Source organism: Dermacentor variabilis, chromosome 8 (assembly GCF_050947875.1).
Source record: "Dermacentor variabilis isolate Ectoservices chromosome 8, ASM5094787v1, whole genome shotgun sequence".
NCBI classification, from domain to species: Eukaryota; Metazoa; Arthropoda; class Arachnida; order Ixodida; family Ixodidae; genus Dermacentor; species Dermacentor variabilis.
In genome coordinates, this window is record NC_134575.1 from 72,940,009 (window position 1) to 72,954,318 (window position 14,310).

The window sequence follows — 14,310 nt, forward strand, 5'->3', positions numbered from 1 at the left end:
TCAAATACTGACGCCTAGTTCATGGTCACAACCGTTCTTTCAGGGTGCCTTCATTTCATTTTCATTGCCATACCATTAGGTTTCAGTTTCTGCCTTACATATACATTCGAGTTAGCAAATTGTACTGTATTCGTCACATCGCCTACGCTGTCAACGAGATTATGTTACAGTGCTTTTTTTTTCATGACGTTTATGTACATGTAATTCTTCAATCGTGCCATTCATACTAAAACCTGTAATTATTCCATGTTAATGATTTCTTGAAACTGCTGCAATTATTGTTTTATTACGTTTACTTTGTAAAGGACGTCCCATTGCAGTCTTTGACTTTGGCACCTCCCTCTGTATGTGAACGTCTTGTAATCTTTCTAATCAGCTCAACAAAAAACTGATTCTCATTCTGATGGGTAATGCCCAGAATAGGCGTATGTCTCACAATTCTCAGAATTTCTAAAAACGCGCCAATACCTACCATGGACTTCATCTATCTAACACTAATATATATGTCAAAGTGCTCATTGGTGAATGTATATACAGACGGATCAGTCTCGTCGTATGCATCAGGTGCGGCTTTCGTAGTGCCTGCGCATCAAGTCATTCGACGATTTCGTCGGCGAAACAAGACGACGCCAAAATCCACGGAACTAGGGGAAATAAGAGAGGCAGTTCACTGTATTTCACGACAGCCGCCTCAAGCATGGACAGTCTTTAGTGACGCGTAATCAGCTCTGGAGCCCCTTAAATTCCTAATGGAAGAAAGCTCTTACAGAGTATTGACTCTTCTGACTGCCGAGCTGTACACTCTAGCGAAAGAGAACGGCCACCACGTTACATTTCAGCGGGTCCCCAGTCACTGTGGTGTACACGGCAATGAACTGGCCCATGCCGAAGCGAAGAAGGCGCTCAAAGAAGCAGAGCCAATACTTGCGATTTCTTTTTCAAGAGTGGACGCCCGCTGCCTTCTCTCAAGCGTCATTCGAACACAGACAGAAAAGCGCTAGCACAATCCAGATAACTGCCACAGAATACTCCGAAGATGGGACCCTACAATGAAATTTAGGCGATCACACAAAATACAACGTAGCTGTGCCAGTCTCCTGCCCTGACTTGGGCTGGGGCTGTCGTTTACGCGCGGGTAAGCGCACCTCACAGGACGCACCGAGCCTCCAGACTGTGAGCTGTGCAGCGTGCAAGAGTCTGTAGGTCATCTGCTGTGTGACTGCGCTCACTACGTGGAATAGCGTGAAGAGTTGGACAGTATCCTTACGCACCTCGGCAGCCTGCCGCTGTCGGAAGACGTTATTTTACGCCCCTGGCCAGACGTTAAATCGAGGTTTAAGGTTATCCAGGCCTTACTTGATCTTTTTAATAAGTACGGGCCTGAACTGTAGCCTATAAGTAGTCCAAACTACTTACTATATGCTTTTCATCTTTCTCTTCTCATCATCATCGTCCATCATGCACCTTTTTCTCCCCTCTTTCTTCCCCTTTTCCCCTTCCCCAACCCAGAGCATCTAACTGGACGAAAGTACTTCAGGCCGACATTTCTGCTTTTCGCATCATTAAACCTTTATTTCTCTCTCTCTCTCTCTCTCTCCCTTTTACATGTGTCAATAACGCACAATGATTCTGCTGTGTTCAAGAGGAGGAGGAGGAGGAAATAAATGGAGGAAACAGGAATGTTAACCAGAAATGCCATCTAGTTGTCTTCAATATTATTTTATATGCTATTAAGGCGAATTTTCGTGTGACCTTTTTGGCCACGGCCCCAATAATTTCTTTAAAACGAATGGTCTACGATATAGTGTCATTTAAAATTACTTAAGTCGGCCATGTACTACGTAGGGTAGATAACCGATAGACCGTTAGAGTTACAGAATGGTTGCCAAGGGAAGAGAAGCACAGTCGAGAACAGCAGTAAATTAGGTGGGGTGATGGAATTAGAAAATTATTACGCGCAAGTTGCAATCAGCTAGCACATGACAGGGGCGACTGGCCATTGCTGGGAAAGGCCATCGTCCTGAGAGAGAGAGAAGTTTAATGATACGAAATGCTGAGAGGTCGGCCTCTCCCTAGCCAGCTACTCGGCATTCGGGGAAAGGGAAGAGAGAAAGAAAGAGGGAAGATAGAGGTGCATGATGGGTGACGATGACGATAGAAGGAAGATGTAGAAAATATGGCAAGCAATTTGGCTTCGTCCTGAAGTGGACATAAAGACAGGCTGATGATGATGACTACGATGAAATCGACTTGTTGATGTGCCACCAGCTCATAATGCGGGAGTTGAGGAATTGAGGTAACATTTGTGCTCGTCAACGTAGCCACAAACGCGCTGAGCAAATTTAGTGCGGTCAATTCCGTGTAAGTTATTGTTCCTATTTAGTACGCCTTTTAAGGGAAGGCCATTTAGGCAAAGTACCTAGAGAGTTTTGTGGGATTTCAGAGAGTGTTTTCTTTCCCTCCACAGCCCCTATTTCTTTACGTGAGCTACCAAGCGCCACACGGTTCGGGAGGCCCTGAACCTCTGCAAGCACCTGCCCAGAATGTAATAAAGTTTCCCTACATTGGAGAAACCCAAAGAACTCTCTACGCAGGTAACGTTGAAAAGTAATATTTACCTCTTTGTTTCTCGAACTAGCAAGTGCCCTCACTCGAAACGTAAAGAAAGGTCGTCCTTCCATCGGCGTACACATCACGGCTATGACGGTTGGGGCATATTCATGAATGGGCTAATGCACAAGTTTTTTACATTCTTTGTAATGAATATGAAATTGAGAAGTCAAAGCGTATCACGAAAAAAGCAAGAAGTGCAAAACAAGCGGACTAATGCAGAAAACGCACGGCACGACGCACGACACGGGGCATCCAACACGCAGCCGTTGAGAATCATCTTGAACATTCTTGCTCTTTTTCCATTGACGATTTGGGTGCCAAGTTTCGCATTGCATTTGATTTTGCACTCTACAAAGTTTCGATGGATTGTGCGGAAACGTAAAGCAAGTAATTCCTTGCTTTCACTTTGCTTTCGCGAACGCGCTACTTCCGCCTGTTAATAGTTGCATTTTATCCAACTCTGCGCAGCGACGCCTGTATATTTTGGAAACCTGGGGAGCTAGTAACATTACAGAGAAGTTTCTAGAAGTACCGCCTGAAACGCCAATGAATTCACTGCATAAAATTTTAGTTGCATCGCATTTTGTCAATCTTCGTAATCGCGAAAAGAAAAACGGCCAGCTTCATAAAGAGTCGAAGTTTTTGAATGTTTGAGTGAGTTTTGACAAGTTTACACATGTGTACTCCATACGAGAACTATCTGCAGGAGCGCCAAATACGAGAGCACAAACTAATACTCTCTAGAGTACTCGGAAGCCACTTATCTAGACACTTAGATAATACGTCTGAGGAACAACGTTGTGACAGACAAAAAAATATTACCAGCTGCATGACGACATACTTATATCGAGAGGAAACACCCAGCCGTCTACATTCCAACTTCTTTTACTGAAACACATAACATACATCAACCTTACAAAATAGATCCAATCACTGGGAGAGAATGAAGTTCAGCAATCATGGTGGCTCCGTGATTTAAGCAGGGGTGAGGGTCAATGGTGGCGAGCGGAAAATTATTTATCAATGAAATATGGTCACCTATAGGCAGAGGACAGAGGTTACCAAAATAGGCGTTGCCTGCATTAATGGAGGACCACAGTGCCGGCATTGCGCACTACTTCCGGTGGTGTGAAAGCCAATGCTGGGATAATATTAAAATATATATTTAACACGATCATAACCATCTCGTCAAGCCTGCCTCGCGCACGAACATCCGTAGAGAGTTTACAGTTTTGTAGAGCACCAGTTTGTGTAGTTCACGTAGTCCATGCCTCCAGTGAGGTAATGCGACGTACATCGCACTTATTACAGCGGAGCTGTCCATGGACACCGTACCGAAAAATCGTGATGACGAGCAGAAAACGTCTTGCGGCAAAGCCAACTTTCTCGCGAATGGGCTGTAGCTCTCAGTCTAATGTAGGTACCTTCAAAAAATTGTACTGATATTTGTCGCTAAGACGACCCTATCATTACGCCGAGTTTCATTTGCTTGTAATAATTAGTTCCCAGTGAATTTGCAAACATTACAGAATTCTCGGCTGGTGTCAACACGTGACCATCTACGGATCGAGTATGGTTGCAGAAAACGGCGGTACCTTTTCTTTTTTTGTCAAAGCCATCCCAAAAGAAATTATATGACAATTAGCCGCTAAGACGACTCTACCATTACGCCTAGTTTTATTGCATTTTAACTATTACGTAGTTCGCAGTGAAGTTGTAAATATTGTGGCATTCCCGCCTGCTGTCAATATATGGGCGGACAGCCCATTGTTTGTCCACGTAAATACAACTCTAGTCCTCCCAAGTTTCGTTCAGCTAGTTAGCTACGAAGTATGTAATATCGCAAGTTGCAAACAAACATGTTCTGTTTCGTGCACTACTTTGGTCTGCGCCCCGGTCAACGCATATCGCCGCTCGGGTCGAGGCTCGGTTTAACGGCCACCTGCGTGTAAACGGAGCTCCGTCGCCGCTATGTCGACACCTGGTTCTTTAGAGAGGCGTCGTAGAAGCCCTTCGGCGGTAGCTGCGTCTATGTATGAGGTAGTGCGCGCCTCATATTTCTTCACATTTCGCATAAAAGACATGTACAGAAATATATGTATAATTATACAGACCAACAAAACTCCATGCCAACACAATTTATACCACAATAGCAGCTTCTTTGGTCAATCACCTTCATAAGGTGGAATGGCTCCTCAACTTTTTCTTACTGTCGCGAGACCGAGATAGTCACAATAGGTGACTGATTCTCGGACAAGCGCCGGTGTTGCACGTGCTACAAGTCCCTCAGGAGTGTCTCGACATGCAACACGTATTGTGTATCTTTATTTTCATCACTGATTCTTCTGATTTATTTAGGAGCACTAAGTCGGCATACATATTTGTGCACGCGGTGCCGGAATGAAGTATGAAAAGCACTAAGGCGGTGTCATGCAAATGCGCCTTCCAGGCAAGTAGTAGCAGGCTCTACTCTCTTGAGACCGCAATTTAAATCCAAAGCTCCCGCAAATACAGCTATTTCGCCTCACAAACTTGGTAGGCTCTGAACCTAATGTCACTTTCGCAGGTATGGTGGACACGGTGGACCAGTCCGTAGGCCAGGTGTTCGAGACACTTGAGGAAGTCGGCATGCTCGATAACGTTGTCGTGCTATTCAGCAGTGACAACGGCGGCACCCCGTACGGCGATCACTCGACCCGCAGCTTCAATTGGCCACTGCGCGGTCTGAAGATGTCGGTCTGGGAAGGTTCGACCAGGGTTCCCGCCTTTGTCTGGAGTACCCTGCTCAAGCGGAGGCAAGGAGTGTCGAACCAGCTGATGCATCTTACAGACTGGTTCACAACATTCTACAGAGTCGCTGGTCAGTGCCCAAGCTATTCCTAAACCATTGACCTTGATCATTGAAACCAGAAATATGGCTAACAAAGAGGCATAGTGTACAGCGCTTTGAGCACTTTACCGAAGGCAACAAATTATACATGTAAATATCACATGCATTCTTCACGCTGTTTATGTCACAGGGAAAGCTTTCGCTTGAACAAGAGAGAGAGAGAGAGAGAGAGAAACAGGCAGGGCAAGAGAGTAACCTGAAAAAGAGTCCGGCTTTTGGCCCTGCGCGGTGGAAAGGAACTACTTTGGAATGTAAAGAGATAGGAAAGGAGGTCAAATATGTAGGGTACTTCTATGTCACGCGTAAAAAGGAGAGTCGCCATGCATCTCGGAGGCTATACGTCCCACAGTAATTTAACGTCTTTGACCATCAATGCATGGTGGCCAGCGATTGTTTTCCGAAATATACACCATCAGGTGCTGTGAGATAATAGACATGCATGAGTCCCTATTTATATATATATATTCATGGATATTCTCGTCGATGACGAACACGGCTGCATGTTACCAGCTTATTCTGGCAATGGCGACTTCCAAAGGGTTACCCAGTGTAACCGTGTTATCCGGCCGACGTAGTGGTCTCCAAACCGAGATCTAGAGACGGCTAGAAGTCCCTGCGAAGAGCAGAGCATATTACCTAACTGGTTCCTTCTCGCCTAGCTAGTTCTTTGGAACCTAACCTAACTTCTCGAAGGAACAGCAGTATATAGAGATTTCTTATTTGTTAATCATGTTTTATATTTGCTTGAGAGCACCTCTCAGAGCTTTTAAAAGGAATGTCACATTGTTATACATGCCATTTGTATAGATAAGCCATACGTATGTAAATAGCTTTCCTCCTTTATATATAACTTCCAGATGCCACGGGATGTTACCATCCGATTCCTCAATGTGAAATTTGTTTCCTGAAAATCACACAACATGCTAAAAACGCTCTATCTAAACAGTCACTCCAATGGTGTCTTCAACTCTTTCCAAACTTGTTAAAGGTAACGCGTTATAATGTATCTAAGGATTGCACTAGAAAGGTGTTGCCCTCGTTTATATAAAGGCGCCTTGAAACACTTTTATTCGCTAATAATCGAATTATCTCTCCAATAAAATACGTCGCCTCACAAATTTAAGGCGGAAAAACATTTTTCCCAACTACAAGCGGAGTTAAACTTAGTTATTGCGCCAATTAGCGACTTTCTCGCTGCTTTCGTCCCCACTAGGGCGCTGCAAGTTACATAGGGGTTGAGTTAGTGCACGTGGCGGCCGCATACAGTAACTATACACAGAGGAGTAGCCAAGAGGCAAACCCGCGAAGAAATTGAGGGTGTAGTCGGCGAGAGGGCTCGTCGTGGCATCGCGCGGCGGTCGCGGTAGGCTAAGCTATGCAGCACGCCACTGCTCTCGCGGAGGCCATGTGAAGCAGAGGCATATAAGTGCAAATGCCCTGTTTAGACCGGCTGTGCTAACACTGAATGATTTTTCTGTGTCTCTTTAGATCAGAGACACAAAGGTATTTCATTTATTTAACTCGACTTAGCAATAATATTATTAATGAGAATGTGCTTGCGATCACGTAATAAGTCAATACCTATTGGTTCATATCGCTGCTTGGAATGACTCTGCATGGCGACATTACGAATGCGAGAGCAAGCGACCCTTTTCTGTTTTGGACACGAGAGTGAATGTTCTCTGCTGCGCGCAGTGCGATACTATTTGGTTTACATGAGCCTCTTCTACAAATCGGCGATGCAATGGTGTCGGTTGCTTAAGGGCTCCTCGGGGAAGCACAGTCGGGAGGGACACTATCCTCGACGCCTGCAAGCATAGAGTCTGGAAAAAAAAACTTTTATTCTGTACGCCCACCCCTTGTGCCATAACGTGAGAAAAATACGCCTTCTGAGAAAAGTGAATGCGTTTTTTTTTCACTGCGAACAAGCTAGTCAGTCTATGTGTACGAATAAAATCAGTTAAGGCAATAAGAAGCGCATGTAAAAAGAATCATCGAGGTAATTTTGTTAATTTTCCAACGGAAGCAAGTGTGTTGATTGTTAGATCGAACACCGTTGCCTAGTGCATAGGCGTGCCCACGAGGGGACAGAGAGGAGGCAATTGCCCTCCCTATGTTGGTGAGCAGGGACGAAAATGGACCCATAGCAAAATTCTTCAAGTACGCTGCCGTAGTTGGTTAATTTTTTTATCTTTAACACTGGCTACCTGGATACATTTCCCCTACAGGTGCGGTGCATCTGATAGAAAGCGTCGAGAGTGTGTCATTTCGATGAGTCTTCGTGCGCCTTTTTCAGTTGTTTTTTCTTCTTTCGAGAGGGTTGGGGTGGGGAGCTATGTAATAACGACGGTGGCCTTGCCCACCCCCTAGACTGTAACTTGTACACGCTTATGTTTGTGGGGGAAAATACATAGGGCAAACTGGCAGATGAATGAATGAGCGACTGAGGGGGGCAATCTAACGAAAGAAACGAATCAGCAAGGGATGTTTTTTTTTTTCTCCATCACTCTCACAAGTGTGGTTGCGCAATCCTGTTTTCAATATACAGGTGCCCTTTGAAAAAAACAACACATTTGAATAGAACCACCTTAGTGCTGAAATTCTTCACATTGAGGCATTTGGTGAAGCGTGTGTGAGCAAGACTCCAAGGTCACTGTGAAAGAAAGACATGAATTTCCCGTGCATACGTTAGCGATACTAGTGACTGTTTGGTTTGCTTAGCCGTACTGTAATTATTAGCGCTCAGTTATGGACACTGTAATAGGACACCTGCCTGAGACGTATTTTCGCGATGCATAAGTGTCATTTTTTCCCAAAATTCCATTGTTGGAAGTTTGCGCTGTCTGTGTGTTGCCTTTTCTTTCTGTCTGTGCAGTAGCTGTGCTACAACCGGAAATCCTTCATGCGAAACCACCTGAGTCGAGAACATGTCCCGCGATGGCGAGTCTTGCTTTTCGCATAGCGTTTCAGACCTGCGAAAAGCCCACGCATTCTAAACATTACAGATTTGTTTCCTCAGGCACTGTTTCTACAGTTTGTTTATGCAACCATAAGGTCGCTGTAATCGTGCTATGCTAATGCAAACCGGGTGAATGTATCAGCTCCGGGACTGGTGGGAACTGCAAAGCTTTAGCTAGTCGGGACAGCCTAAGCTCGGGTGCTCTTTTTATTAAACTCCCTTAAAACTCCCTATTACGGATCTCGCCGTTAGAAGCGCCTTGCCCGTGCAACGTGAACAGAATGCACTGTATGACTTAGCGCTGGTGGCGGTCTGTGCGACCCATGGCTAATGCAAGGAAAGCACTACTGCAAACGTTAGCTGGCACTTCTTTTGCTTCGGAAAATCTGAAGTTTTGCTGTTCCCGCTCACTTGGTATACCGTCTTTGCAGCGCGGCAGGTATCTCAGCAGCAACGGCGGCGAACTACACAATGACGTGGTACTTTTTTTTCGAACGCGGGTCACGCTCATGTGGCGTTGTGGTACATTGCCAGCTGGCTCTTTCTATCTCCTCCTTGCGATCGTTTCCGGGTGCGCAACTTAACAATAACTGTCACATAATAACTGCCTGCCTGTGTTTTACCTTATTCTAGTGGCACGCATGTATACGTTCTTGTGCTTTACGTTTAACTGCTCCCGTTGTATTTGCTATTCAGGCGGCAACGTATCGAATCTGGAAAACATAGACGGACTCGACATGTGGGACTACCTATCGAACGGAAAGGGTTCCGCTCGTACCGAACTCGTCTACAATATCAACCCCTTGGAGCCGCAGGAATCGTCTGTGGCAGCCATCCGTGACTCGCAGTACAAGCTGGTACTCGACCCCACGGGGGCTGACAACGACCGATACCGGACGACAGGGGGACGTCGTCCTTTCAACGACCTCGACGAGCTGCTCGCCCGCTCAAAGGCAGCCGAGGCACTGAGGAGGTTCTACAACACGGATAGCTTGACCTTCCCTAAAGACTGGAGGCAGAGGGCGACGCTTACCTGCGGCGACAACACCACTGAGAACTTCTCCCCCGATGACGAAGTGTTCCTGTTTGATATCGCCAAGGATCCGTGCGAGCTGAACAATCTCGCAGAGGAACACCCAGACGTGAGTGTCACAAATTGACCGCTTTGACCTAATTATGAGTAAGTTTTTGTGAGCTCCTACAAAGTATGTAACGAACTCAAGCATACGGGGATACCGGAGTGAAAGAAAATTATATAGCAGAGGCAAGCAGGTTGACCTGCAGAGAAACATCCAGCCTGTCAGCCTACGTTAGGGGACACATTCCAAAGAAATATTGCAGCGCATATTTTGAAACTCTCCTTCGTTCACTTTGCGTGCTCTCGCATGTGTACGCTAAGTGTTTTCAACGAATTTCAGTTTGCACTTATTAACCGTGATCTGTAATTGTACAGATAATGTGAGACATAGCGGACTGCAGTGTACTAAAATTCCTGCGTTCAATAATAGCGCATTTACTTACGTCCACCGTTCTGCGTAAATTGATTTACACTATTCAGAAATCAATCTCACAACCACGGCTCTAACCAGCGACCGTGTCACAACCATGCAGCTGCCACGTGGTTTCAAATCAACTAAGACAAGAACTACTACCGAGTTTCGATAAACAGTTTATGGACCAGGGCTGAACACAGAATTTCCACGAGGAGACATGCCTTCGGCAGTGCTGATCTCATAAACTCTGTTTCTCCCTCTAAACCGTCCGCTTTTGTTTTAGTTAGGAACGTTCGACAAACTTTCGCTTTCTTTTACAATTGATGACCAAAGCTTGTCATCAGGGCTACTCAATAGCCGCGCTCCTCAATTGGCATTTGCGATTATTTTTGCCTGCCTTACCTTACACAGGCGCTCATTGCGCGTCCTCGATTTCAGGAAAAACAAAAGTATCTAGTTACGTCCGGAGGCGAAGCGTTGAAAGCGATAGCAACGCACAGCGTTACGCTGAAAGATTCGCAGAACGCTGGCAGGATGGGGCGCGTCGTCAGCGGTGTCGCAGGCGTCACCCATCGCACGTCAACGGAGCACGAGATGAGACAGAAAAATAAACATTCCACGTTTACCAGCGCTGAAGAAAAGGATTAGGTAGATGTAGCTTGACGTTTACTATTCTTTCTGCTCAGACGAGTGCGCGCACCATGGTGTGATATACAGTGAGCTGCTCAGCAGGAACGATAACGAGCGCGCGCCCACAACCCAGCAGCGGAGGTCAGGACGCCGCCCCTGCTCCAGCACAGCGGTTAGAACGAAGTGTCATGGTGCATCCTATTGGATGCGTCGCTTTTGCAGCCAAACTCACGGCGCGTCTCTGAAGGCTTTCGAATCCACCATGTGTAGGCTGCGTGGGCCCCGCAGGCATGTCGATAACTTCGCAGTGTGGCAGCGGCAGTGGCAATGGTGGCGCCGTCAACTCGAACGTGCTTCGAGCGCACGTATGTAATTGCTATCGTAATAAAATTGGGATCCACACAAAAGTTGCGCGAAGCAACTAAGCACGAACTACAGAGGAAGCTTCTCATCTGGTCAAAAAAATTTATCTAGGTCTCGGTATGGAACCCTGAAGCCAGTTCTCTCCCACCTGGTCTCGCTACAATCTGCGCTAACGAGAAGGCTACCAGATTCGCGGAGCTAAGCGGAATTAACGGAGAGCTCCAAGCGTAACTCGTAACTCAAAACTTCAGTGTCGGGTCTAGGGCATGTTTTTTTTCTTTTCCTTGCGCAAAGCTTCTTCCCCTCTGAGAAACTTCGCGGAACTGATTTGCTGTCGCACTTTCTTTTTATTTTGCAGATTGTATCTACTTTGAAGAAACGCTTAGATTATTACCGGTCAGTTGCCACTCCTAGTTTGAACAAACCCATTGATCCTGCAAGCTTTCCGAAAAACCACAACGGAACATGGGCACCTTGGGTTGAGTCATCTTAAGAGTCGTGTACGCGTTGAATGTACGGGCGAGCTATGCTTATTCAATCAGAAATAAAGTCCTGTGGAGAAGGGCATCCTGATTTAACAGCATCTGAATGCAACAAAATCTGACAAGAAACGTGTAAAAGCTCAAAGAACGGGACGGGCAGACAGAGACAGCCGAAGCGCTTCTTCTGCCTCAGTCTGCACGTCCCGTTCTTTGCACTGTTACCCGTTTTTTTTTATCAGACATGTACCAACTGACCCAATCATGCGCTTTATATCAATAAATCACCTGTTCGTGGAATGCCCATGTCAAATATATACTTAACGAGACAACGGATGTTGTCCAGTCCTTGTGTAGTTTCTTCGCGCTGTAAAGTAAGTTCATGAAAGTTTAGTTTAAAGTAAGTTTAGGAAAGCAAGCTCATATCCACTGTATGTTAGTATCTGTTCCCGCATATTAAATTCATTAAATTGCTTGTTTTGGCCGCTATGTTTGAGTTCGAATGCAAGTACATCCGCCCTATATTTAAGACAAGCGTGGGTGTTCCTTTAGTAGAGGTCTGGGTCAGTCTCTCTGCTCCAATACGTACGTAAGGCGACCCAACTGGTAATCAATTCGCTTGAGGTGTTAAAGAAACGGGTGTTCAAGGCCAGGAAAATGCGGACAACTGCAAGACGATTGGCCGCCGCTATGGACGGCAGCGTCACCTACTCGCCTGAGTGTATACGGTAAGCAGGCTCATGCTATACCTGCCAATATTTGCGGCTTCAGCACGGCTGGCAACAAGGAAGGAAGGAAAAAATAGAGAAGGAAAGGCAGGGAGGTTAACCAGTTTAGCGTAACCGGCTTGCTACCCTACACATGGGAGAGGGATGGGTGCGATGAAAGATGGGGAAGGGGGAGAGAGAGAGAGAGAGAGAGAGCACATGGCACAGCACACAAACATCGTCCGGTGGAGTCTATCAATCCGGCATTGTACGTGATAACACTGTCAGAGCCGCTTGTCCAATCCCGTCTCTTTCAAAAACTGAAGTAGTCCCTTTGTCGCCTTCACCTGCGATGTCTTCTGTCGGCGGCATGTGAAAATCGTGTCGAGGGACAATGGTCTAGTGTCAAGGTGCGCGAGAACGGATGCCAGGGACTGTCGCTGAACATTATATTCAGGACAGTCGCACAGAATGTGTTGCAGCGTCTCCTCGCAAAGACAGGCATTGCAGAGAGCGTTGTCGGCCATTCCAATGCGGAATGAGTAAGATTTCGTGAAAGCCACCCCTAACCATAAGCGGTAAAGCAGAGTCGCCTCGCTTCGGCGGAGTCCAGTTGGCATATAGAGATGCATCAAAGAGGGCAGGTGGTATTGACGGTTGCTCTGGTTGGTCTGGCTGTTTGGTGTGCACCATGAAGAGAGCGTCATCTCCTGTGCAAGCACTCGAAGTCTGCTAGCTGCGTCGGATCGTGAAAGCGGTATGGCCTCTTCTTGTGCGTCTTCAAGAGCTGCCCGAGCTGCATTATCGGCGTCTTCGTTTCCAGTGACGCCGCAGTGACTTGGCAGCCACTGAAACGTCACGTGGTGTCCTTTCTCCTGTGATGTATGGAGTAGGCATCTAATATCGAATACGAGCTGTTCGAATGGCCCGCGACGCAGAGCTGATAGTACAGATTGTAGGGCTGCCTTTGAGTCGCTGAAGATGGACCATTGTCGAGGTGGCTCCCGACTGACGAAACGGAGTGCAGCGCGAAGAGCAGCTAGTTCAGCAGATGTCGATGTTGTCGGGTGGTCAGTCCTGAAGCTGATGGTAATAGCTTTTGCTGGGACAACCACAGCACCGGACGAACACTGGATGTTTGTGGAACCATCAGTATAAATGTGTTCACTGTCCGCGTACCTCTCGTGCAGAAGAAGCAGAGACAGTTGTTTGAGGACAGGCGACGACAGTTCAGACTTTTTTCCGATTCCTGGTACACTGAGATGTGCTGTGGGGCTGATAAGACACCAAGGGGGTATCGATGGTTTAGATGCAGCGGTGAAGCCTGAGGGAAGTTTGTCGTTGTACTTGTTGATAGTTTTAGAGAATGATGATTGGTGCCTGTCTGAAGGTAGTGCTGCAAGGTGGTGATAGGGGGCACGTGCAAAATGTCTGATGTGCGTTCTCAGGGCTTCCACCGTAATGTGAGTTCGCATTGGATGGTCCCGAGCAATCGCAAGAGTCGCCTCTGTTGACGTACATCTGGGCAAACCAAGGCAGACTCTGAGTGCTTGAGCTTGTACTGCCTGCAGAACACGAATATTTGTCTTGCAGGTGTTGTTCAGTACAGGTAGACTGTATCTTAAAAAACCGAGAAAGAGAGCTCTGTAGAGTTTAAGCATTGCGTCTACTGACATCCCCCACGTCTTCCCTGTCAAGTATTTGAACAACTGGGAAGTAGCTGTCAGGCGCCGTTTCATGTAGGCCACGTGTGGGCTCCAACAGAGGTCTCGGTCAATAATGACGCCAAGGAATCTGTGGTTTCGGACATAGGAAATGGTCCGCCCATTGATTGAGATGATATAAGGCGTCATCGGTTTTCGAGTAAATGCGACTAGTGCGCATTTTTCAGGTGAAATGCTGAGACCCTGTTTACACAAGTAGTTCGCTGTCAAAGTGGCCGCTCTTTGAAGTCGCGCACGTATCTGAGGACGTGTGACTGCCGAAGTCCAGACACAGATGTCGTCAGCGTATGTTGAAATCTTGATGGTAGTTGGCAAGCATTCAGCAAGTCCAACAAGAGCGAGGTTGAATAGCGTCGGGCTGAGAGCACCGCCTTGAGGAACGCCCCTGCTGGTATAGCGTCGCGTAGTTGGGCCATCGTCAGTTAACACATAGAATGATCTTGCAGACAGGT

General features: G+C 46.7%; 1 protein-coding gene across 1 annotated transcript in view; it reads left to right on the forward strand.

Moving 5' to 3' along the window:
• The window catches only part of LOC142591103 (arylsulfatase B-like), a 47,148-nt gene extending 35,627 nt beyond the window's left edge, over nt 1–11,521 (forward strand). The window contains exons 6-9 of the mRNA XM_075703490.1: nt 2,468–2,594; nt 5,180–5,473; nt 9,159–9,604; nt 11,307–11,521. Of these exons, the coding sequence (XP_075559605.1) occupies nt 2,468–2,594; nt 5,180–5,473; nt 9,159–9,604; nt 11,307–11,441 (1,002 nt within the window). The 3' untranslated portion in view covers nt 11,442–11,521. The remainder of the gene's footprint in view (nt 1–2,467; nt 2,595–5,179; nt 5,474–9,158; nt 9,605–11,306) is intronic.
• Nucleotides 11,522–14,310: the final 2,789 nt, after the last annotated feature.